General features: G+C 42.5%; 2 protein-coding genes across 6 annotated transcripts in view; one reads left to right on the forward strand and one right to left on the reverse strand.

The window, feature by feature from the left end:
- The window catches only part of zmat3 (zinc finger, matrin-type 3), a 93,924-nt gene extending 82,479 nt beyond the window's left edge, over positions 1-11,445 (reverse strand). For 3 of the 5 annotated variants that reach the window (XM_073041115.1, XM_073041117.1, XM_073041116.1), the window contains exon 1: positions 11,264-11,409. Coding sequence is in view for 2 of the 5 variants with exons in the window: in XM_073041114.1 (XP_072897215.1) it covers positions 11,373-11,412 (40 nt within the window). In the remaining 3 variants the exon portion in view is untranslated. Of the gene's footprint in view, positions 1-11,263 lie in introns of all 5 variants that reach the window. The other 2 variants (XM_073041114.1, XM_073041118.1) reach the window with 1 other exon arrangement.
- Positions 11,446-11,646: 201 nt separating this feature from the next.
- LOC140725535 (mitofusin-1-like) overlaps positions 11,647-27,219 on the forward strand; it is a 107,944-nt gene continuing 92,371 nt past the window's right edge. Inside the window, exons 1-2 of the mRNA XM_073041122.1 lie at positions 11,647-11,805; positions 13,255-13,331. The gene's annotated coding sequence lies outside the window, so the exon portion shown is untranslated. The remainder of the gene's footprint in view (positions 11,806-13,254; positions 13,332-27,219) is intronic.

Below are 27,219 nucleotides of genomic sequence, written 5' to 3' on the forward strand. Positions count from 1 at the left end.
AGTACTCCTGTTTGGGTACTGTTGGTGGGGGGGGGGGAAGGGGGGGGAAAAGACAGCCTACCTGGGGCAAGCAACAGAGGCCGTGACTCAGAGGCACAGAGTCCAGCCCTGTAGATCAGAAGGGCAGGGAAAGGAAGAGGAAGGCAGTAGTAATAGGGGACTCGATAGTTAGGGGGTCAGATAGGCGATTCTGTGGACGTAGTCAGGAGACCCGGATGGTAGTTTGCCTCCCTGGTGCCAGGGTCCGGGATGTTCCTGATCGCGTCCAAGATATCCTTAAGTGGGAGGGTGAGGAGCCAGAGGTTCTGGTACATATAGGTAGGAAAAGGGAAGAGGTCCTGAAAGGAGAATATAGGGAGTTAAGAAGGGAGTTGAGAAGAAGGACCGCAAAGGTAGTAATCTCGGGATTACTGCCTGTGCCGTGCAACAGTGAGAGTAGGAATGGAATGAGGTGGAGGATAAATGCATGGCTGAGGGATTGGAGCAGGGGGCGGGGATTCAAGTTTCTGGATCATTGGGATCTCTTTTGGGACAGGTGTGACCTGTACAAAAAGGACAGGTTGCACTTGAATTCTAGGGGGACCAATATCCTGGCAGGGAAATTTGCGAAGGCTACTGGGGAGACTTTAAACTAGAATGGTTGGGGGGTGGGAATCAAATTGAAGAGACTAGGAGAGAGGAAGTTAGTTCACAAATAGAGAAAGCTAGTAGACAGTGTGTGAGGGAGGATAGGCAGGTGACAGAGAAGGAGCACTCAGACCGAAGATGTAGGGGAGAAGAAAGAAAAAGATAATAAAGTTGTTTGCACCGTTAGGGATAAACAGAATAAGAGGTGGAGAGTTTCTTAAATGCATCTATTTTAAAGCTAGAAGCATTGTAAAAAAGGTGGATGAGCTTAGAGCACGGATTGATACCTGGAAATATGATGTTGTAGCTATCAGTGAAACATGGTTGCAGGAGGGGTGTGATTGCCATCTAAATATTCCAGGATTTCGCTGCACCAGGTGTGATAGAATCAGAGGGGAAAGAGGGGGAGGTGTTGCATTGTTTGTCAGAGAAAATATTACAGCAGTGCTTTGGCAGGATAGATTAGAGGGCTCATCTAGGGAGATTATTTGGGTGGAATTGTGTAATGTGAAAGATGTAATAACACTTATAGGGGTTATTATAGACCACTTAATGGGAGCGAGAATTGGAGGAGCAAATTTGTAAGGAGATAGCAGATATTTGTAGTAAGCACAAGGTTGTGATTGTGGGAGATGTTCATTTTCCACACATAGACTGGGAAGCCCATTCTGTAAAAGGGCTGGATGGATTGGATTTTGTAAAATGTGTGTAGGATAGTTTTTGCAACAATACATACAGGTACCAACTAGAGATGGGGCAGTGTTGGATCTCCTGTTAAGGAATGAGATAGGTCAGGTGACAGAGGTATATGTTGGGGAGCACTTCGGGTCCAGTGATCAAAATGCCATTAGTTTCAATATAATTATGGAGAAGAATGGGACTGGACCCAGGGTTGAGATTTTTGATTGGAGAAAGGCTAACTTTGAGGAGATGCGAAAGGATTTAGAAGGAGTGCATTGGGACAATTTGTTTTATGGGAAGGATGTAATAGAGAATTGGAGGTCACTTAAAGGTGAAATTTTGAGGGTACAGAATCTTTATGTTTCTGTTAGGTTGGAAGGAAAGGTTAAAAGTTTGAGAGAGCCATGGTTTTCAAGGGATATTGGAAACTTGGTTCAGAAAAAGAGGGAGATCTACAATAAATATAGGCAGAATGGAGTAAATGAGGTGCTCAAGGAATATAAAGAATGTAAAAAGAATCTTAAGAAAGAAATTAGAAAAGCTAAAAGATGATATGAGGTTGCTTTGGCAAGTAAGGTGAAAATAAATCTAAAGGGTTTCTACAGTTATATTAATAGCAAAAGGATAGTGAGGGATAAAATTGGTCCCTTAGAGAATCAGAGTGGACAGCTATGTGTAGAACCAAAAGAGATGGGGGAGATTTTGAACAATTTCTTTTCTTCGGTATTCACTAAGGAGGATATTGAATTGTTTAAGGTAAGGGAAACAAGTAGGGAAGTTATGGAAACTATGATGATTAAAGAAGAGGAAGTACCGGCGCTTTTAAAGAATATAAAAGTGGATAAATCTCTGGGTCCTGACAGGATATTCCCTAGGACTTTGAGGGAAGGTAGTGTAGAAATTGCAGGGGTTCTGACAGAAATATTTCAAATGTCATTAGAGACAGGGATGGTGCCGGAGGATTGGCGTATTGCTCATGTGGTTCCATTGTTTAAAAAGGGTTCTAAGAGTAAACCTAGCAATTATAGGCCTGTCAGTTTGGCGTCAGTGGTGGGTAAATTAATGGAAAGTATTCTTAGAGATGGTGTATATAATTATCTGGATAGACAGGGTCTGATTAAGAACAGTCAACATGGAGTTGTGCTTGGAAGGTCATGTTTGACAAATCTTATTGAATTTTTTGAAGAGGTTACTAGGAAAGTTGACGAGGGTGAAGCAGTGGATGTTGTCTATTTGGACTTCAGTAAGGCCTTTGACAAGGTTCCACATGGAAGGTTAGTTAGGAAGGTTCAATCGTTAGGTATTAATATTGAAGTAGTAAAATGGATTCAACAGTGGCTGGATGGGAGATGCCAGAGAGTAGTGGTGGATAACTGTTTGTCAGGTTGGAGGCCGGTGACTAGTGGTGTGCCTCAGGGATCTGTACTGGGTCCAATGTTGTTCATCATATACATTAATGATCTGGATGATGGGGTGGTAAATTGGATTTGTAAGTATGCAGATGATACTAAAATAGGTGGCGTTGTGGATAATGAAGTAGGTTTTCAAAGCTTGCAGAGAAGTTTAGGCCAGTTAGAAGAGTGGGCTGAACAATGGCAGATGGAGTTTAATGCTGATAAGTGTGTGGTGCTACATTTTGGTAGAACTAATCAAAATAGGACATACATGGTAAATGGTAGGGCATTGAGGAATGCAGTAGAACAGAGTGATCTAGGAATAATGATGCATAGTTCCCTGAAGGTGGAATCTCATGTGGATGGGGTGGTGAAGAAAGCTTTTGGTATGCCGGCCTTTATAAATCAGAGTATTGAGCTTAGGAGTTGGGATGTAATGTTAAAATTGTACAAGGCATTGGTGAGGCCAAACTTGGAGTATTGTGTACAGTTCTGGTCACCCAATTTTAGGAAAGATGTCAACAAAATAGAGAGAGTACAGAGGAGATTTATTAGAATGTTACCTGGGTTTCAGCATCTAAGTTACAGGATAAGGTTGAACAAGTTAGGTCTTTATTCTTTGGAGCGTAGAAGGTTGAGGGGGGACTTGATAGAGGTATTTAAAATTATGATAGATAGAGTTGACATGGATAGGCTTTTTCCATTGAGAGTAGGGGAGATTCAAACAAGAGGACATGAGTTGAGAGTTAAGAAGCAAAAATTTAGGGGTAACACAAGGGGGAACTTCTTTACTCAGAGAGTGGTAGCTGTGTGGAACGAGCTTCCAGTAGAAGTGGTAGAGGCAGGTTCAATATTGTCATTTAAAAAAAAAAATTGGATAGGTATAGGGACAGGAAAGGAATGGAGGGTTAAGGGATGAGTGGAGGTATGTGGGACTAGGCGAGAGTAAGCGTTCGGCACGGACTAGAAGGGCCCAGATGGCCTGTTTCTGTGCTGTAATTGTTATATGGTTATACAAAATGCATGCCAAAAGGGCAACATTATGATAGTCATAGGGGCTTTCAATATGCACATAGATTTAGGGAAAATCCAAGTTGGTGCTGAATTCCCAGAGAGGAATTTTCTAGTAAGGCTATGTGATGGCTTTTTAGAGCAGTTCATAGTTGAGCTCATTAGGGGATCAGCTATTCTGGAATGGGTATTGTGTAATGAACTGGAATTGATTAGAGAGCTTAAGGTAAAGGAGCTCTTGGGGAGACCATGATCGTAACACGATAGAATTAATCCTGCAATTTGAGAAGGAGAAACTAAAGTCAAATGTATCAGTATTACAATGAGTAAAGCAAATTACAGAGGCATGAGAAAGGTTGGCCAGAATTGATTGGAAAAGAACACTGGCAGCGATGATGGCAGAGCAGCAATGGCTGAAATTTCTCGGAGCTCAGGATGTACGTATCCCAAAGAGGAAGAAGCATTCTAAAGACAGATGATACAAGCGTACCTGAAAAGAGAAGTCAAAGCTAACATAAAAGATAGAGGGGACATATAACAGCAAAAAATAGTCGTAAGTGAAAGGATTGGGATACTTTTAAAAACCAACAGAAGAAACTTCAAAAAAAGTCCTAAAAAAAAAGGAAAAGATGGAATATGAAGGTAAAGCTAGCCAATAATATTAAAGAGGATACCAAAAGTTTCTTCAGATACATAGTGTAAAAGAGGCAAGAATAGATATTGGACCGCTGGAAAATTATGCTGGACAGGTAGAAATGGGGTACAAAGAAATGGTGAACGAATTAAGTATTTTGCATCAGTCTTCACTGTGGAGGACACTAGTAGTTTACCTGAAGTTCAAGAACGTCAGGGGTCAGAAATGTGTGAATGTGCCATTACTACGGAGAAGGTTCTTGTGAAACTGAAAGGTCTGAAGGTAGATAAGTCACCTGGATCAGATGGTATACATGCCAGGGTTCTAAAAGAGGTGGCTGAAGAGATTGTGGAGGCATTAGTATTGATCTTTCAAGAATCAATTGATACCGGCATGGTTCCAGAGGACTGGAAAATTGCAAATATCACGCCACACTTCAGGAAGGGTGAAATGTAGAAGAAAGGAAACTGTAGGCCAGTTAGTCTGACCTCAGTGGTTAGGAAGATGTTGGAGTTGATTGTTAAGGATGTGGTTTCAGGGTACTCGGAGGCACACCAAGTAAATAAGCCGTAGTCAGTATCATTTCCTCAAGGGAAAATCTTGGCTGACAAATCTGTTGGAATTCTTTGAAGAAATAATAAGCAGGATAGACAAAGTAGAATCAATGGATGTTGTGTATTTGGATTATCAGAAGGCCTTTGACAAGGTGCCACATATGAGGCTGCTTAACAAGTTAAGAACCCATAGCATTATAGGAAAGATACTAGCATTGATAAAGCAGGAGGCAAACAGTGGAGATAAAGGGAACCTTTTCCAGTTGGCTATCAGTAACCAGTGGTATTCTACAGGGGTCTGTATTGGGACTGCTTTTTAAGTTATACTTCAATGATTTGGATGACAGAATCTCAGAAAGGCAGCGTCCATTATTAAGGACCCCCAGCACCCAGGGCATGTCCTTTTCTCACTGTTACCATCAGGTAGGAGGTACAGAAGCCTGAAGGCAAACAGTCACTGATTCAGGAACAGCTTCTTCCCCTCTGCCATCCGATTCCTTAATGGACATTGAATCCTTGGACACAACTTCACTTTTTTTAATATACAGTGTTTCTGTTTTTTGCAAGTTTTTAAAATATATTCAATATATGTATTCTGTAATTGATTTACTTGTTTATTTATTATTATTTTTATTTTATTTTTCTCTTCTAGATTATGTATTGCATTGAACTGCTGCTGCTAAGTTAACAAATTTCACATCACATGCCAGTGATAATAAACCTGATTCTGATTTTCAATCGATGGCTTTGTATCCAAGTTTGTGGACGATATGAAGATGCGTGTAGGTGCAGGTAGTTTTGAGGAAGTAGAGAGGCTACAGAAAGGCTTAGACCAATTAGGAGAATGGTCAGAGCAGTGGCAGATGGAATGCAGTGCCAGGAAGTGTATAGTTGCACTTTGGTAGAAGTAGTAAAATGGTAGACTATTTTCAAAATGGAGAGAAAATTCAAAATTCTGAGGTGTAAATGGGAGCCCTCATGCAGGATTCCTGGAAGGTTAATTTGTAGGTTGAGTCTCTGTTGAAAGACCTTGATGGAGTGGATGTGGAGAGGTTGTTTCCTATGGTGGATTATTTTTCTCAATAAATAAATGAACAAGTATAATTTTTTTTCTTATTTAATTGAGTCCTCTTTATCTAGCTTTAGGACTTATGTGAAGATCTGATCACATTTTAGGTCATATTTATGCAGAAATTGAGAAAATTCTACGGGGTTCCAAAACTTTCTAGCACCACCGTATATTACATTTATAAGTGCAGACAGTAATGGTGGGGGGAACCAGCCCTGGATAACTAAAAGAATTAAAACATCAAACTAAAAACTCATGCATACGAAGTTGCTAAGAAAAGCAGGAAACTAGAAGATTGGGGAAAACTTTAAAGAGCAAAAAAGCAATAAGGAAAAGGGAGATATATTATGAAAATAAATTAGCACTAAATATAAAGACTTTTAATATGTTTCTATGATCATATAAAGGAGAGAAGGGTAGCTAAAGATGAAAAAGGGGACTTACAGTTGGCTAATGTGGAAATGGCTGAGGCTTTGAATGACTATTTTGTATCAGCTTTCATGATTAGGGGAACTTTAACATGCCAAAGAGATGTTATTGATCTGATGGCCAGTGAGAACCTCAATACAATTGCTATTACTAATGAAAAAGTGCCAAGCAAACTCATGGGCCTAAAGGTAGTCAAGTCTTCTGGCCTTGACACAATACACTCTAGAGTACTGAAAGAAACAGTCGAAACTAGAGTAGTGACGTCTGTGATCATTTACCAAAATTCTCTGATCCCAGCAGATTAGAAGACAGCAATGCCATGCCACTGTTTAAAAAGGGATGTTGGCCGAAAGCAAGTAATTTTGTGCCAGTTAGCTTAATGCCAGGTATCAGGAAAAGGTTTGAAGCTATAATCAAGGAAGAAATAGCAATATATCTGGATAGAAGCATGGATTTGGGAAAGGAAGGTTCTGTTGAACAAATATATGGGAGTTATTCAGGATATAAAGAGCACAATAGATAGAGGGGAGTAAACAGGTAGATATCGTACACTTGGATTTCCAGAAGGCCTTTGATAAGGTGCTGCATAAAAAAAAACATCTGTAAGATAAGGATGCATAGAGTTGGGAGTAATGTATTAGCATATATAGAGGGCTGATTAACGAATAGAAAGCAGAGTGTTGGGATAAATCAGAGTTTCTGAGTATTCAAACATAAGGAAATCTGCTGAAGGGTCTCAGCCCAAAACGTCAACTGTGCTTCTTCCTATAGATGCTGCCTGGCCTGCTGCGTTCCACCAGCATTTTGTGTGTGTGTTTCTGAGTACACAACTGTTCAGGGTATACATTGATGATTTGGAAGAGGGAACCAAGTGTAGCATATTTAATCACAAATAAGAGAAAATCTGCATATTCTGGAAATCCAAGCAACACACACAAAATGCTGGAGGAACTCAGCAGGCCAGGCAGAATCTATGGAAAAGAGTAGTTGACGTTTCAGGCCAAGACCCTTCTAATGAGAAAAAATGAGAATGAGAAAAAAAGAGGGGTAAAGTTAAAAGGGGGGGGGGGGAAGGGAAGCAGAATCACAAGGTGATAGATGAAACCAGGAGGAGGAGGGGTGAAGTAAGAGCTGGGGAGTTGATTGGTGAAACAGATACAGGACTGGAGAATGGGAAATCTGATTGGAAAGGACAGAAGGCCATGGAAGAAAGAAAGGGGAAAGGAGCACCAGAGAGAGGCCATGGAGGCAAGGAGATAAGGCGAGAGGGAAAAGGGAATGGGGAATGGTGAAGGAGAGGGGTAGGTGCCACTACCAGAAGTATCGAGAAATCGATGTCCATGCCATCAGGTTGGAGGCTACCTAGACAGAATATAAGGTGCTGTTCCTCTAACCTGAGTGTGGCCTCATCGTGACAGTAGAGTAGGCCTTGGATAGGCAAATTGGAATGGGAATGGGAAGTGGAATTAAAATGGGTGGACACTGGGAGGTCCTACATTTTCTGGCAGAGAGTAGGTGGTGAGAAAAACTGTCTCCCATTCTATATCGGGTCTCACTGCAATACGGAAGGCCAGAACAGGAGCACCGGACACAGTAGATGACCCCAAAAGACTCACAGGTGAAGTGTTGCCTCACCTGGAAGGACTGTTTGGGGTCCTGAATGGTAATGAGGGAAGAAGTGTAGGGCAAGTGTAGCACTTGTTCTGCTTGCAAGGATAAGTGCCAAGAGGGAGATCAGTGGGGGAGGGACAATCGACAAGGGAGTCACATGGGGAGCAATCCCTGTTGAAAGCAGAACGTGAGGGGGGAGGGGAAGATGGGCTTGGAGGTGAGATCCCATTGGAGATGGTGGAAGTTGCAGAGAATTATGTGCTGGACGCAGAGATTAGTGGAGTGATAGGTGAGGACAAGAGGAACCTTATCCCTGGTAGGGTGGTGGGAGGACAGGATGACAGCAGACATGTATGAAATGGAAGAGATGCGGTTGAGGGCAGCGTTGATGGTGGAAGAAGGAAAGCCCCCTTCTCTGAAGAAGGTCATCTCCTTTGTTCCTGAGTGAAAAGCTTCATGCTAAGAGCAGATGCTGCGAAGACAAAGAAATTGTGAGAAGGGGATGGCATATCTCCTCTCACCCCAAACTCCCGCCACCCTACCAGGGATAGGGTTCCTCTCTCACCTTATTTCCTTGCCTGCCCATTGTCTCCCTCTGGTGCTCCTCCCCCTTTTTCTTTCTTCCATGATCTTCTGTCCTCTACTATCAGACTCCCTCTCTTCAGCCTGTCTCTTTTTCACCAATTTCCCAGCTCTTTATTTCACCCCTCCCCCACTCAGTTTCACCTATCATCTTGTGTTTCTCCTTCCCCTCCTCCCACCTTTTAACTCTACCCCTCATCTTTATTTCTCCAATCCTGCTGAAGGATCTTGGCCCAAAACATTAACTGTACTCTTTTCCATGGATGCCGCCTGGCCTGTTGAGTTCCTCCAGCATTTTGTGTGTGCGGAATATTGAAGTATAATGACACTGAATTGAGTGGAAAAGCAAATTGCGCAGAGGATGTGGAGAGTATGCACAGAGATATAAGTAAGTTAAGTAAATGGGAAAGGGTCTGGCAGATGGAGTACAATGTTAGTAAGTGCAAGGTTATCCACTTTGGAAGGAAAATAAAAGATCAGATTTTTATCTGAATGGTGAAAGACACTGTTGTGCAAGGGAACTTGAGAGTGCTTGTGCATGAATTGCAAAAAGTTGTTTTGCAGGTGCAACAGTTTATCAAGGCAGCAAATGGAATGTTGGCTTTCATTGCTAGAAGGATTGAAGGTTATGGGAGGTTACATTACAACTGCACAGGAAACTGGTGATGTTGCATCTGGAGTACTGAATGTAGTTCTGATCTTACTTAAGGAAAGATATACTGGCTTCAAAAGCGATTTACCAGTCGATTCCAGAGATGAGGGGTTAACCTATGAGGAGAGATTGAGTCACTTTGGACTATATTCACTGCAATTCAGAATAATGAGAAGGGGATCTTATAGAAACATACAAAATTATAAAAGGAAGAGACAAGATGGAGGCAGGAAAGTTGTTTCCACCAGGCTGGCTAAATACTCCCACAAAAACATCTTCTCACTTAATGTCAGCAAAACCAAAGAGCTGATTATTGACTATGGGAAGAGAAGACCAGAGGTCCATGAGCCAGTCCTCATCAGATAGTCAGAGGTGGAGAAGGTCAGTAACTTTAAATTCCTTGGTATTATCATTGCAGAGGATCTGTTCTGAGCCCAGCATGTAAGTGCCATTTCAAAGAAGACATGGCAATGCCTCTACTTCCTCAAAAGTTGGTAAAGATTTGGTTTGTCATCTAAAACTTTGACAAACTTCTATAGATGCATTGTGAAAAGTATACTGACTAGCTTAGTATGGAAACACCAAGGCCTTGAACCAGAGTGTCTACAAAAAGTAATGAATATAGCCCATCACATATTAAGCCCTCCATACCTATGAGCACGAGTGCTGCTGCAGGAAAGCAGAATCCACCATCCTGGCCACGCTCTCTTCTTACTGCTGCCATCAGGACCCACACCACCAGGTTCAGGAACAGTTATTACCCCTCAACTATCAGACTTGAACCAGAGGGGAGAACATCACTCTCCCCAAACCTGAACTGATTCCACAATCTATAGATTCATTTTCAAGGAATCTGAAACTTATATTCTCTATATTTATTACTCAGTTTTTTTTTATTTTTTATACTTGCACAATTTGTTGTCTTTTGCACATTGGTTGCGTGTAGTTTTTAATTGATTTGTTCCTTTGTATTTACTGTAAATGCCCGCAAGAAAATGAATCTCAAGGTAGTATACGGTGATATATCTATACACACTTTAATAATAAATTTACCTTGAACTAGAAGACATAGCTTCAATATTTGGGGCAGTAGATTTAGGACAGAGATGAGGAGGAAATGCATTTCCCAGAGAGGAGTGAAGCTTTGGAAGCAGTAAAGGTTACTATATTTAAGACACAGTTTGACTTTTTGCATAGTAGGGGAATTAAGAGTTATGGGGAAAAGGCAAGTAGGTGGAGCTCAGTTCATGGCCAACAGACTTGATGGGCCAGGGTGATCTCTCCTGCTCCTATTTTTTATGTTTTCAAAGAAAATAATTTCTAAACAAGTAAAATAAACAAAAAGCCTCCAAAATTAGTTAAACAATGCTGCATTTCGATGGCATGGTTAATGGCCACATGTAAAATGCAATTCCTTGAGCTTACACTGTTACAATGAAACAATTAGTATCCTTCAACTTCTCCTTAAAATTTACATAGTGCTTTTGCTCCAAAAAAAACAAAGGAAATAAGTCTCACGTCCCTTATACATTGGAATTCTCTTAGTGATGGGGGAAAAAAACTGGCACCTGCCAAGTCTTTAACTCAGAATCAATACACAAATAAATAACAGGTAAAGTCCATCAGAATTTCCAAAAAGTATTTCTAATAGCTAGTTTCATACTATAAAAAGTATCTGCAGTCATATAATCTTTTGTACATCATTAAAGTTAACGGGGCAGATATGAACATTCTAAGATCTTAGTCATTCAATGACAATATGCAATATATTTATATTTTTTCCGCTGACCTTAAACCTCTGAAATTTCTGTCAATATCAGCCGCGGCTTCTAATCTATGCAGTTATGTTGGTGATACCAAACACACTGTTATACCTATCGCCATTTTCCCCAGTCTTCCCCCTATACCGCCCTCGGACAAATTGTTTACAGCTTCAAAGAGACTATCAGCATCGTTCATAACCGGCAAAAGTCTGAAACCCTATTTTTCCAAAATGCCGACTTAAACAGTCTGCCTTACCACAAACAGCGGAGGTGGGGACAGCAATCTATCAAAGCCAAGCCGCCCAAGTGGAGTAGAGCTGCGGCAGACTGAGGTGATATTCAACACTAACTGCGTTGCCACTTACCCCCCGAGCCATGGTGGTAATGCTGGGCCGGCCGAGGCATGATGGGTAGTCCCTGGCCGAACGTCCGCACACGCTCCCTCCCTCCGCGACGCCGATCGTTCCGACGCGTTTGTGTGGGCTCGAGGCACGAGCGCGCGCCGGTGCTCGGGCTGGCGGCATCGCGGGCTCCGGCCGCTCGAGGTTGCTATGGTGAAGCAGCGTCGCACCGATGCGCGGCCTGGGGAGGGTAGGGTAGGGTAGGGGTGGGCGTCCGAGAGCGTGTGCCGGTGGTCGGGCTGGCGGCTGTGTCACACAGCGGATTCTCCACAGCATCTGCTCCGCAAGAGCCGGCACACCTGAGCCGCTGTTGACAGCAGCTACCTCTGAGCGAGCGGATGCAGAGCGCTGTCAGCGAATGAACCGTTACTGAAATCACTGGCGCACCGAGTTTAAGGTACACCACTTCCATATATAAATCAAAATTTGCCATTTATAAATCAAAGTTTGCAATTGAAGTTGCTTTCAACTGATAGATTTAGGAAAACATTGGTGGGGGCGCTATTTATATGTTTACTGAGTTCTTAAAATGGAAAGAATCAGGTTTACTATCAGCGGCATATGTTGTGAAATTTATTATGCAGCATCAGTAAATTACACCGTATAATAACAAAAGAACTGACTTACAGTAAGATGTGTGAATAAATATAAATACGTAGTGCAAAAAAGGCAGTGAGGTAGTGTTCATGGGTTCAGTGGCCATTCAGAAATCTGATGGCGGAGGGGAAGAAGCTATTCCCGAATCGCTGAGTGTGTGCCTTGAAGCTCACGTAACTCCTTCCTGATGGTAGCAATGAGAAGAGGGCATGTTCTGGGTGGAGGAGGCCCTTAATGATGGACGCCAACTTTCTGAGGCACTGCTCTTTGAAGCTGACCTGGATACTACAGAAGCTAGTGCCCATGATGGAGCTAACTAATTTTACAACTTTCTACATCTTTTTCTGATCCCTTTGCAGTAGTTCCCCCCCCCCACCCCCACCCCCACCCCCACCCCCACCCCCATAACAGACACCAATGCAGACAGTTAGAATGCTCTCCACAGTATATCTGTAGAAATTTGGAATGTCTTTGGTGAGGTACCAAATCTCCTAAAACTCCTAATAAATTGCAGCTGCTGTCTTGCCTTCTTTGTAACTGCATCAATATCTCCAACTCAGGATAGATCCTCTGAGATGTTGACACCCAGGAACTTAAAATTGCTCACTCTTTCCATTTCTGATCCCTCGATGAGGACTGCTGTGTGTTCCCTCGTGTTATCTTTTCTGAAGTCCACAATAAATTCTTTGGTCTTCCTGACATTGAGTGCAAGGTTATTGTTGCGACACCCATTAACTAGCTGATTTTCCTTGCTGCTGTATGCCTTCTTGTCACCATCTGAAATTCTGCTAACAGTAGTTGTGTCATCAGCAAATTTATAGATGCCATTTGAGCTGTGCCTAGCCACATAGTCATGGGTGTAGAGAGAGTAGAGCAGTGGGCTAACACACATCCTTCAGATGCACCAGTGTTGATTATCAGTGAGGTGAAGATGTTTTATTCCGATCTGCACAGACTGTGGTCTTCTGGTGAGGAAGTTGAGGATCCAGTTGCAGAGGAAGGTACAAAGGTCATTTAAGTAGATGAGTATATAAGTTGTTATGTTTTTAACTCCAAAACATAAAACTAATTGAAAGGAAACAGTGAGCTGGGAGTGCGAGTCTTAGTTTTGCTTTAACATTAAGCAAGGCACTACATTTATGACGTGGTGGCGCACTGATGTATGCCATTACATATAATCAGTAATGAATTATACAAACAACAAAGAATGCTTAATCAACTTGTATTTTTATAATATTTTTGGTGGCAGGAGGGAGATACATCTCTACCAAAGGAAGTGTGAAGTTCTCCTTCCCTCCACTGGCCTGCACATCACCTTCGGGCAAGGTATAGTACCTGCTTGGCGCCCTGATCAGGGTCATGTGAAGCCATGGAAACAAGAGATAAAGGTCATATGAGCATGAGCAGCTGGTGCATATCTCAAGTCCTGGCTATGCAACCACGGAAGCCAGGCAATCTCTGAAAATTATTAATAATGGTTGGAGTCACCCATCTTGTAAAGACACTGCCAGAAGAAGGCAAACCACTTCTGTAGAAAATTTGCCAAGAATAATTATGGTCATGGAGATGATGATTGTCTACGTTGTGAGGAAGCACATAATGATGATGATGATTTATAATATTACTGAAATGTTACTAATATATTGAATACACAACGTTCCTCCCTGTTTAGCTATAAACTCCAGCTCAATATAGAATGCATGTCAACTAGTGTGTATATATACACAGTATACTATATAATACAATTACTATATAGACATCCACAGCATTTAATCGCTACAGAGGATTTCATACACTTGTAGGATAACATCCTTCCTGTGAGGGGGGAGGGAGCTTACTCTGTTTGATAGGAGAAACTGTGGCTGTGAAAGAATATCAGGTTCTGGGGCCTCCTCCATGATGGTTGTACAAGTTGACTCTGGGACCGTAGGAAGAGGTTGTGACTGCTCTGGAAACCTTTCTTCAGGATGTGTTGGCATCCAAAACAATGCATGGCAAGTTTCACTGGACAATGTGGATAATAATGTGTGAATACAGTGTCTGATGTCACCGTTTCCTGTACCTTTTGGAAAGCTACCTCACACTGCTTTGTCCATTGCCATTTTTTTCCAATCTGTAATAATGAGTTCAAGGGGGCCACAGTAGCCAGGCTTGGCAGGAACCTATTACCGGTATTGTAATTGACAAATCCTAAAAAGGACTGCAACTGTGACACGACCTTTGGCCTTGGGGCAACCACCATTGCTTGAATTTTCTCAGCACACTGGTGCGTCAATGGAGTGATCACAGTAAGTGATGCCTGGTTTAAGTGTAGCACCAAGGGAACTGTAAAAATATGAACCAGGGCATTACACAAGTGTAACCGGGTGACCGTTGAATCTTACTCAGTATTGTTAAAAGTGTACTTAGGCATTCATCCGGGTAATGCTAGAATAGTTGTCTGTGCCTTTAAGTGGAGATGGTGATGTCAATATGCAAGTGTGGGATAGTGGGGAGACGATTTTTTTTTCTGCTGCAGAAGCTGGTGGGGCATTGGAATCGAGCTCCCCCACCCTCCAGAGGTACTGGGTTTGGTGAGGGAAGATTTTCACGAGTAAAGAACTCGACGCTGGATAGCGTAGCTTGCAAAGTTCCTCACCAGCCAAGTAGAATTGCCGCTACCGTATTAGTTTTGTGCAGTTTTCTTTGTATTTTTATACTGCATACACAATTGGTCGATACACAAGTGTGTGAATCTAAGGGTAAACGGAGATTGTAATGGCAGGACCTGATTGTAAAGTTGTTTGTTTTGTTTTAAGACCCTCTTCTGGCACTTAAATATCTAAAACCGATAAAGGAATTAAAACCCAAAAAAGTATTTGTTAGATAGATAGATAGATACTTTATTCATCCCCATGGGGAAATTCAACATTTTTTCCAATGTCCCATACACTTATTGTAGCAAAACTAATTACATACAATACTTAACTCAGTAAAAATATGATATGCATCTAAAATCACCCTCTCAAAAAGCATTAATAAATAGCTTTTAAAAAGTTCTTAAGTAGTTTACCGGTTACTTAAATACATTGAGTCCTAACCCCGGCACTTTAACATATCTTACTCCTGGCGGTTGAATTGTAAAGCCGAATGGCATTGGGGAGTATTGATCTCTTCATCCTGTCTGAGGAGCATTGCATCGATAGCAACCTGTCGCTGAAACTGCTTCTCTGTCTCTGGATGGTGCTATGTAGAGGATGTTCAGGGTTATCCATGATTGACCGTAGCCTACTCAGCGCACTTCGCTCTGCTACCGATGTTATACTCTCCAGTACTTTGCCCACGACAGAGCCCGCCTTCCTTACCAGCTTATTAAGACGTGAGGTGTCCCTCTTCTTAATGCTGCCTCCCCAACACGCCACCACAAAGAAGAGGGCGCTCTCCACAACTGACCTATAGAACATCTTCAGCATCTCACTACAAACATTGAATGACGCCAATCTTCTAAGGAAGTACAGTCGACTCTGTGCCTTCCTGCACAAGGCATCTGTGTTGGCAGTCCAGTCTAGCTTCTCGTCTAACTGCACTCCCAGATACTTGTAGGTCTTAACCTGCTCCACACATTCTCCATTAATGATCACTGGCTCCATATGAGGCCTAGATCTCCTAAAGTCCACCACCATCTCCTTGGTCTTGGTGATATTGAGACGCAGGTAGTTTGAGTTGCACCATATCACAAAGTCCTGTATCAGTTTCCTATACTCTTCCTCCTGTCCATTCCTGACACACCCAAATATGGCCGTGTCATCAGCGAACTTCTGCACATGGCGGGACTCCGAGTTATATTGGAAGTCTGATGTGTACAGGGTGAACAGGACCAGAGAGAGCACGGTCCCCTGCGGCGCTCCTGTGCTGCTGACCACCGTGTCAGACCTACAGTCTCCCAACCGCACATACTGAAGTCTATCTGTCAAGTAGTCCACTATCCAATCCACCATGTGAGAGTCTACTCCCATCTCCGTTAGTTTGTGCGTTAAGATCTTGGGCTGGATGGTGTTAAAGGCACTAGAGAAGTCCAGGAATGTAATCCTCACAGCACCACTGACCCCATCCAGGTGAGAGAGGGATTTGTGCAGCAAATACATGATAGCATCCTCCACTCCCACCTTCTCCTTATACGCAAACTGAAGAGGATCCCGGGCGTGCCTGGTTTGTGGCCTCAGATTCTGTATTATCAGCCACTCCATGGTCTTCATCACGTGCGACGTCAAGGCAACAGGTCTGAAGTCATTCAACTCCTTGTTGTCCTAAGTGCGTACTTTTCCCCAGGCTACAACATTTGGTACCAGGAGTGGGGTTAATTCCAAGCCAGTTTAGAGGGTGTTTGATTGTTGTATGCAGTATAATATACAATAACTAATATGGTAGTGGTGAAGACGGGACTGTGTTCCCATCGGGCGGAAGGAGAGAGTGCCTGTTGCCTCGTGGAGAGCGCAGTGGAGCCTCAGGACTGGGCTGGGACATCAGCGACTGACATCAGGATGTCAGGGAATGGTGGGCCGTGAAGCCATCGTGTTTGCAGCCAAGGACGGCAGCAACTCCTTTAGCAGGCTTGTTGTGAAAACTTTAAAGACTTGAGCTTTTACTATGTCACACTCAGAGGACAAATCAGTTGAACTTGATTTGAATGAGCAAAATTTAGGGAATTACATAGTAGGTATGATGAAGCCATGGCAACCATAGATAAATTAAGCAAAAGGTCCTATGTATATGTCCCAAGGGAAAGACATATTTTTCCATTTATGGGGGATGTTGAGAAAGATGGGAGGTCTGTTGATGACTTTATTGAAGAAGTACAATGTGCACTTCATAGTAGAAATCAGTCTGATCAGGATCAGTATGACTTCATCATGTCCCTGCTCAGGGGTGCAGCCTTAGAGGAAGCACATATGCACAGTGATGCTGGGTAGACTGGGCTGATGACTTGTTCACCTATCTCAGGGAAGCATTTAGAGACAAGCGTAGGGCACCCCAGCTGTGGCATAGCTTCTACAGTCACAAACAGCTAGAGGGTGAAGATGTAAGAGAGTTTTCACATGCCCTAGCCCAAGCTCTTAACTTGATACTGAAGCACTCCCCTGATGCCATGACCAATAAGAGGGTGGTACTAAGAGATCAATTTATAGAGGGGATCAGGGATCCTTCCCTCAGATGGGAGCTCCACAGATTTGTGCGGAACCACCCTGAGTCCTCAATCATAGAAGTGAGAGAGGAAGCTCATCTGTGGCTCGCAGAAGAGCCCCTGGGAAATACACAGTCTGGAAAGTCAGAGTGTAGCAGCAGCCAGGCACAGTGCTCGATTGTTAAAGCTTGGGAATCTGAGTCTGTCACACTAGATGACGTCCTTAAAGTAGTTGCAGAGCAGGGCAAAGCCCTTTGTGAATTGACTTAAGCAGTAAAAACTGTACAGAGGGATTTTCCACACGCTACTAGCAGCAGACGTAATTTACAGCCTAGGTTCACAGAAGATGGGCATCCAATATGTTTCAAGTGTCGGGTGGGAGGGCATTTGACCAAGAATTGCCCACAGAAGCGGGGTGCAAGGGAAGTGGAGTCTGCATCCTCCTGCCCTCAAGATGTTGGGAGTCAGGCAATTTGGCTGAACCTCATAGATACAGAGGATGTACTGCTATCCCGTGACCAGTTGCTGAAACGCGCCATAGGAACATGCCCAGTTGCTGGACTTGAAATATCAGGTGTTGCGGTCTGTTGTCTGTTGGACACAGGTAATCAAGTAAGCACCCTGACCAAGCAGTTCTTTCGCGAACACTTGAATGGAGAGCATGAGGATATGTTGTCCACTGCTGGCTGGCTTAGGCTAACAACTGCAAATGGTCTTGATATTCCTTACCTTGGGTATCTAGAGCTAGAGGTTCAAGCAGTGGGCATGAAGATACCAAATTGTGGCTTTCTGGTAGTCAGGGATCCTGTTGGCACCGAACCACCTCTCCCATGTATTGTAGGCATGAACATTATCAGCCGGTTAGGCAACTCGTCTATGCAGAGTTTGACACTGCCTTAGGAAGGAAGCTGGATTCTGATCGGAAAGATGTTTTCCAGAAAATGCAGATGCACACTACTGCAAAAAGAACAGTAGTCCGAGTATTGGGAAAAGATACTGAGCACATACCTGTTGGGTCTGTAATCACTGACAATAACCCCCTATCACACTTGAAAACTGCCAAATTGGGCGCACTGGAGCAGAGATGGATCTCACAGCTGTCAGGGTTTGACTTCAATGTCCAATATCATCTGGATCGGAGCAATACCGTGACTGAGCCTGTCTCAGAAGATGCAGAGTTTGATGGGTCTGTGGCGATCTGTAGTTTGATCAATCGCAACACTGCTCTTGACCTGGCACTGGTTACCTCTGGTCTTAACAGCTGTAGGGTTAAGCAGATTCGAGCTTGGGAAGCTGGTACTAATGATGTAAGTGGTCCGATGCAAGGGAACACTCCAACCAAGCTGTACACCAGAGCCAACCGAGGGATGCGCATGCCAGAGCAAAAGAATACTCTGAATAGAAGGTGGCCGAACGCATTGCCTGGCAGGAGGACAAAGTTTACTGTCCCAAAGTTGATGTGAATGTGCTGGTTTACCTGAGGAACAGACCATTAGGCCATAATAAGATCCAGGACGCTTGGAACCCAACCGTCTACAGGGTGGTAGAGGTACTGGGCAACATATACACTGTGGAACCTTGGGAGGGTGGGCCTAGACCGGGCCCTGTGAGAACCATCCCACTCCAGCTCCCCAAAGGAGACTGCAAACTCCAGTAACATAGGCCAGCTCACCCCCGGGGCAGGAATCAGATTCTGAGGATTCAGAAAATGGTATGATAGTGGTAGGACATCTGTCAGAGCAGGGTGTACAGAACCTTGACCCTAGCCAAGACAGCATATCTTCTGAAAACATGACACCTTCTGGGACTGAGACTGGGGAGCCGACGACTGCTAACGCAGGGGCGGAGGTCGGTAGCCCTCCTGGGGCAGCACCCCACAGGAGTAAACAAGTAAATGCTGGACAGCACCCTAATCCACATCGCGAACCAAGGTCAGTCCTTGCTGAGGCCTCCATAAGTCCGGCAGCAGTGTTGGAGATACTGGCTAGTCTTAGTTCAGTTTCTTTAGAGAAGCAGTTAAGGAGGTTAAAAGTACCCTTGTAGTGATTGAGGACGATTACTTGAATGCAGGGGAGAATGTAACCGGCTGACCGTCGAATCTTACTCAGTATCGTTAAGTGTACTTAGGCATTCATCCGGGTAATGCTAGAATAGTTGTCTGTGCCTTTAAGTGGAGATGGTGACGTCATTATGCACGCGTGGGATAGTGGGGAGACCACTTTGCTTCTTATGACGAAGCTGGTGGGGCGTTGGAATCGAGTCCCCCCCCCCCCCCCCCATTGGTACTGGGTTTGGTGAGGAAAGATTTTCACGAGTAAAGAACTCGACGCTGGATAGCGTAGCTTGCAAAGTTCCTCACCAGCCAAGTAGAATTGCCACTACCGTATTAGTACTGTATTAGTTCTGTGCGGTTTTCTTTGTATTTTTATACTGCATACACAATTGGTCGATACACAAGTGTGTGGATCGAAGGTTAAACGGAGATTGTAATGGCAGGACCTGATTGTAAAGTTGTTTGTTTTGTTTTAACTCTTCTGGCACTTAAATATCTAAAACCGATAAAGGAATTAAAACCCGAAAAAGTATTTGTTGGTCTGAGTGTGTACTTTCCCCCAGGCTACAACACAAGGAATTCACACATGTTGCATCATGCTCTGAGCCCATAAACTTCTAATCTTTTTAACACTGTTTTGAGGTTTTGGAGATGTTCCTTATCATCCTTACTGGTAACAATGATGTCATCCAGGTAACACTGAGTACCTGGACAACACACACAAAATGCTGATGGAACACAGCAGGCCAGGCAGCATGTATAGGGAGAAGTGCTGTCGACATTTTGGGCTGAGACTCTTCGTCAGGACTCGGCCCGAAACGTCAACAGCGCTTCTCCCTATAGATGCTGCCTGGCCTGCTGTGTTCCACCAGCATTTTGTGTGTGTTGTTTGAATTTCCAGCATCTGCAGATTTCCTCGTACCTGGACAAGCCTTGTTGCACCTGGTTCACAACTTTCTGACAGAATGCACGTGCACATACTACTAATAGGCAAATACTAAGCCTAATATAGTGATAAAGCCCTTTGTGAGTGTTTATGGTGAGAAACACTTTCGATTCTTCTTCCATCTCCATCTGTAGGTGGGCTTAAGCTAAGCCCACTTTGCTGACGTGTTTTCCCCCAGAATGTTTTGCAAAGATATCCTCTTTTCTGGGCAGAGAGTATTGATCTACTGTCAGTGCTGGGTTGATGATGACCACAGATCCTGACACACCATTTTTCTTGGCTACTGGGACCATTGGTATTGCCCATGGGCTCCACTCAACCTTGGAAAGAATTAATTCAGCTTCTATGTGATCTAGCTCACTGGCTATTTTGTAACAGATGGTATAAGGAACCAGGCAAACTTTGCAAAATGTGGATGTGGTATTTTATCACTATTTTACCCTTGATATGTTTGAATTTTCTAATGCTTTAACACGACTGTATCATCAGCCAGTACTTTTCTTAATTTGCTTTCAGTTGACTCTATTGCAGGGTATGTGGCATGAAAATGGTGGATGGATCTCTAATCAAGTTGTTGTTGTCCAAGCCACTCACAGCACCACAATGCTGGCCCTCCTGTTTTTACCACATACAAACCCAATGTGGCTCGTTGGCTGTTCTATCTCACTGTTATGAATGTTATCCCCACAGGAATGATCTTTTCTCCAGTATGTTCTTAGTTGGATATCTGCAGGCTTCAGTTCAGTATCTTTGAAATGCTGTTCAAACTCATTTTGTGGAATGACTGAAACAGCTGAGCCAGTCTCCAATTCCATTGTAATTAATTTGCTTTCACTTCTGGTGTAAGATATATTGCTTGTCTATTGTTAGTTTTCACATTGTAAATCTCAAGGCTATGCAGTCCTACGTCACTGTCATCATTTTCAGATAGTTTTCTTCAACAGCATGCAAATTAGTGGTCTTTTTGAAACTGCAATTTGACTTTTTATTTTTTTCTCTTCCCTGCATAGTCCATTTGCTTTTGTCTGCTTGTCATGCTCTTTGTATGTGTCCTACTTTGTCACATTTTCTGCAAGTTTCTGCAACCTTACATCTGCATTGGCCTGGCGTATGTGAGCCCCCACCACAACATTAATACAATTTGTTCAGCCAGGCCAGTTTCTGTTTAGACATTGCAGTTTTGTTCACTTTCACTTTCGTTCCTGATTACAACTCAATTGTGTCTCTGTCTACTGCTTCCATTGATAGAGCTATTTCAACTGTTCTTTTAAATGCAAGTTGTGCTTCAGTTAGGAGCTGTTTTTGAATGCTTTCTTGTAAGCTTCCACAAACTAAACAATCTTTCAGTGCATCATTAAGCCCATTACCAAACTGGCAATGCTCAAACAATCTCTTCAATTCAGCCTCATGCGCTGAAGTGGACTTCTCTTCCTTTTGACTCCACTTATGAAACCTGAAGCTTTCTGCAAACAACAATGGTTGCGGTTCTAAATGATCCTGCATTATTTACACTTTATAAATTTATGCAATACATAAAGTTCATTTCAGATGGTTTGTTTGGAGCAGTTAAACTTAGAAGCAAGCTGTATGCCTTTAAACCAAATGTACTCAGTAAAACTGATACTCTCTTCTGATTTGCTATTTCATTTGCTTCAAAATACAGCTCAATTCACTCAGTATACATATTCCAGTTACGTGTTGTTCAATTGAGCACATCTTTCTGATGTAACTAGCCACTTCCACTTTTTTAAAATTTATGTTTATTATCACCTGATACTCACTGTTTATGAACTCGTGAATTTGTTTGTTTTCTGCTTTTTTTAAAACTCGGCTGTATCTACCTTTTCCCAAAGAAACATGTGCCGTGCTGTTTTTTACTTGACCATTTCTTGCTGTGTTTTTTTTTTAACTCAAACGTCTTGCTGTGCTTTAACAAGTAAGTAGTCATCTCAGGTTCATTTAAAACTTCCTCATTACCACTGTTTTATTTTGTAACTCCAAAACATAAAACTAATTGAAAGGAAACATGGAGCTGTGAATGCATATCTAAATTTATGTTTTTTTGCACTGCACTTATGACCTAGTGGCATGATAATGTATGCCACTTGTTGTGCAATCAGAGATGCTCTTCAGCACACCACTGATGTAGCCTGTTGTTATTTGAGTTACTGTCACTTTCCTGTCAGCTTGAACCTTTATGGCCATTCTCTGACCTCGCTCTTTAACAAGGCATTTTGGTCCACTGAACTGCCACTCACTGGATTTTTTTTTGAATAATTGTTCCATTTGATAAGTTGTGTTGCCACTTAAAGTAGGCACTCACTCAGTGAACCAAATCACAGAAGTCCATTAATAAAGTCACGTTGTGTGGCTGTGAAAATGACAAATGGTTCCAGAGGTTAAGAAGGCAGTAGAAAATACTATTTATCATAAGGTATTTATTAGAAGAGGTTCTTTGACATGATGTTCACCATTTCCCAAAAAATAAAGGGAGAGGTAGATAACCTCTTAGACAAAGGTGGAAAAGTGTGTGTCATAGCCCTAGATATCAAAGGAACATTTGACAAGGTCTGGCATAATGGACTCTGTGTTAAGCTGAGATCCAAAGGAATATCTTGATAGCTGCTTAGATGGCTGCAGAACCACCTTCTTGGACAGACCATCAAAATTGTCATCTCTGGTCAAGCTTCTGATTCTTCAACCATCAATGCATCTGTACCACAGGGTTCAATACTTGGGCCACTTCTGTTTTCCATTTTTATTGACGGCTTGGTTGATGCATGCCGTAACAAGCTATACCTGTACGCTGATGACTCCACACTATTTGCACCAATTTGAGCAGGAGAGAGTAATACAGTGGCAGCAGGCCTGAATAGGGATCTTGACAGGATGAACGCCTGGGCAGACGACTGGAATGTCACCTTTGAGCCTACTAAGTGCAAGGCGATGGTGATGTCTAGGAAGAGAAATCCATCTAACCCCGACCTGTATTTTGGGAACTGCAAGCTGGATTTAAAGAAGGAGCTAGTAATTCTTGGTGTTAATATTGACAGCAAGTTGGTGTGGGATAAATGCCTTTCCACTATTTCAAACAAGGCTGGACAAAGGCTTGGAGCTCTGTGGAAAGTAGCATCCAAACTAGATAAAGAGGGCAGAGCCATGGTTTACAAAGCCCAAGTACGAAGTATCATGGAGTATGCCTGCCTATCATGGATGAATGCCTCACAGAGTGTCCTCAGCCAGCTTGATTCCACTCAAAGAAAGGTTCTCAGGATTATAGGTGTAGATGAAGCCACATCAGTAGCTTATACCACAGACGACAGGTTGCTGCAGCTACTGTGCTGTACAAAATGCACACAAGCCACAGCCCTGCAGACCTTCGCACCATGCTGCCTTCATCTTATGAGAGATGGTGCACCACACGATCAAGTTTATCTATGCCTGCTCATGCTGTTTCTATGCCTGATGCAAGAACCCACACACTGGATAGAAGCTTCCTTCATTGTGCTATCAGAATTTGGAATAGCCTTCCAAATGCTGTGGCTGGAAACATCTGCAACAATGGGGTCCAAGCCTTCAAGAATCGAGTGCACAAACACCTATCATCTCTGGGAGGGAGGTCACATGCTTCTTCATAAGCTATCATGAAGGGAACCAGATTTGGTAATGCTTGGTTGTTGGTAGGTAGGGTTAGTACCTGACTTTAGAGAGAACTCATGAGTTATGTTCTGGCTGGACTTACTGGTAGTCCTTAAACTGCTGGAGAACAGTGTGGAAAGAATAGGTGCTGTTTTCTCCCAGTATGGATTAGTTTTTAGTTCCAAGTCCTCCTGTCATGTTTTGTCACCCTGCAACCTTATCCTTCAATCTTTTTGAATTATGGAGGACAGCATGTGTATAAATGTCTCTCTCCAGCAGACTTCATCATGATCATCATGACTCCGGTATTTCTACTATTTTTTAATGTTTCTTAATTGTACATATGATTTTTTTTGTGTTCTATTGCTGAGCAGCAGTGAACCATCTGATTGGCCTGTCAGAGTTTTCTTTAGGAACTATTTGATTTGATCAGTATTTCTGATCTGGCTATTGTTCACGATTGCACTTAATAAAAAAAACTGGTTAATATACTATATTTGGTTGAGGCCAAGTAATCAATTGCAGTTAAGTTACAACTTGTGTACTGTATACCTTATCAAACATCAAACCTTAGGAAGCAGGTGAAAACACTAGGAAAACGACAGAGATTTATAAGAATGTTGTGAGGACAGAAGAATTATTGTCATGAAGCCAGTTTTCTTTTGTACAAAGGCAGATGTAAATGAAGTGCATCAAGCAATAAAGATCTATTTCCTTTAATAGAGAGCCAGTAAAAAAGGATCATAGATTTAAATTGATTGGTAGAGGATGAGAGGAATAATTTTAAAAATAATTTCACTCAATGAGTGGTTAGTCTGGAATGCACTATCCAATAGGATGGTGGAAGTGGCTGCAATCACAAGGTACCTTAAGATCACCTGAAGAGCCATAACCTGCAGGCTATTGAGCAAGGGTTACAAGGTGGGTTGAATTTAAAGTTCTTTGTAGTCAGCGTTACTCCAATTTGTAGTCAGTATTCTATTGGGCTCCCAATAACAATGGGAAACTGAGGAACAGATCGATGGGCAGATTTTGGAAAGAAGCAAAAATAACAGGGTTGTTGTCATGGGTGGACTTAAATGTCCCAAATAATGATTGACACCTTCTTAGTGCAAGAGATTTAGATGGGGCGGAATTTGTTAAGTGTGTCTAGGAAATATTCCTGACTGACTAAAGAAGAGGCCATGCTGGATCAAGTACTAGGCAATGAACCTGGTCAGATGCCCAATCTCTTGGAGGGCAAGCCTTTTGGAGATAGTGAACACATTTCCCTGGCCTTTGGCATTTTCTTGGACAAGGATAGGAGATGACAGTATGGGAAGGTATTTAGTTGTGGGAGGGCTAATTATGATGCTACTAGGGAGCACTTGGGATAGTCAACATGGCTTTGTGAGGGGCAGATCATGCCTTATGAGCCTGACTGATGTTTTTGAGGAAGTGACAAAAGAAACTGATGAAGGTAGAGTGGTGGATGTGGTGTATATAGATTTTAATAAATTGTTTGATAAGATTCTCCTTCAAAAAGTCAGCAGGCATGGGGTCCATGGAAACTTGACTGCATGGATTCAGAATTTGCTTGCCCACAGAAAGCAGAGGATGGTAGTAAATGGAACATATTCTGCCTGGAGGTCCATGATTAGTGGTGTTTTGCAGGGACCTGTTCTGAGAACCCTGCTTTTTATGATTTTTGTAAACAACTTGGATGAGGTAACAGATGCCAAGGTGAAGAAGGAAGCATACTTAAAGATCAGACAGGGTTCCTATGGGTTATAAGGTAGCTAGAACAGAGCTTAAGAAGGAACATAGGATACCTAGAAGAGGGTTAGTAAGTTTGTAGATGAAATGAAGGTGCAAGATGATGTGGATAAGGTTGTTGTAAGTTATAATAGGACATTGTCAGGATGCAGAGCTGGGCTGAGAAGTAGCAGATCAAGTTCATTCTGGAAAAGTGTGAAGTGATGCACTTTGTAAGATTGTACATGAAAGTTTGTAAGGTTGTACGTGAAGGCGGAGTACAGGGTTAATAGCAGGATTCTTCACAGTGTGCAGGAATAGAGAGATCTTGGTGTCCATGTTCATAGATCTCTCAATGCTGTAATGCAAGTTGATAGGGTTATTAAGAAGGTGTTTGTTGTGTCAGCCTTCATTTGTTGGGGGATTAAGTTCAGGAGCCTTGAGGTAATGTTCCAGCTCTATAAAGCTCTGTTTAAACCACACTTGTAGTATCATGCTCAGTTTTGATCACCACATAATAGAAAAGATGTGGAAGTTTTGGTGCAGGGGAGCTTTACCACGGTTTTGCCTAGATTAAAGAACATGTCTTATGAGGAAAAGTTAATCAAGTTAGGGCTTTCCCTTTGGAGCAAAGGAGGATGAGGTGGCTTGGTAAGGTGTAGAAGATAATAAGAGACATTGATAGAGTGGACAGGCAGTACCTTTTTCCCAGGGTGGCAGTGGGTAATACAAGAGAACATACTTTTAAGGTGTTTGAAGGGAAGTGGGTGGGGCGGAGGCAGAGGTAAGTTTTTTTTAAAATAGAGAGTGGTTAACTTATGGAACTTTTTCCCTGGCTTGGTAATAGAGGCAGATACATTAGGGGCATTTAAGAATGGATGAAAAAAAATGGAGGGCTACGTGGGAGGGAAGAGTTAAATTGATCTTGGAGTAGGTTATATGGTCAGCTCAGCATTATGGGCTATGGGACCTGTACTGTGCTGTACAGTTCGATGTTCTATGTATACAATTAACCACAGGGCTTCCTACTGTTTCTTGATTCCTGCATTTTTCTAAGTAATTTTTCTAATTACTTACTAAAATGGGAAAAATTAATTTTTAATGTGGTCTATTTCTGAAAATCAAGCAAGCTTCTATGGCCCTAGATGATCATTGAGTGCCATTAGAGCAACATCCTTGAGGTACGCCTATGTTGATTGCCAGTGTGGAGGAGATGTTATCACTAATCTGTGTTAACTGTGATTTCCTGATGAGCAAATTGAGGATCCAGCTGCAGAGGGAGGTACAGAGGCCCAGATTAGAGGCTTTGTGATTAATACTGAGGAGATGATGTTGAATCACTATTATGTTCACTATCATTTGAATGACTATCACCAGGACCATGAGGACTGTGAAGGTACGGTCAAGTGATGCAGAGGAAATTTTACAGGACTGCTTTGAGTTCAAGTTCTGTTTATTGTTATTCAACCGTATGCATGTATACTGCCAAAAAAAACAACATTCCTCTGGACTGAGGTACACAATACAGTCCATATAACAGACACACAACACACATAAAGCAATATTACCACAAATAAATGAACAAATAATAAAATATATTCCAGAAGATTGACATTTAGCATAAGGTGAATTTACAACACAAGTTAAAAAGTAAAAGGTATTACGCTATTGGCTCTTCATA

The sequence above is a fragment of the Hemitrygon akajei genome, chromosome 3 (genome assembly GCF_048418815.1).
Source record: "Hemitrygon akajei chromosome 3, sHemAka1.3, whole genome shotgun sequence".
NCBI classification, from domain to species: domain Eukaryota; kingdom Metazoa; phylum Chordata; class Chondrichthyes; order Myliobatiformes; family Dasyatidae; genus Hemitrygon; species Hemitrygon akajei.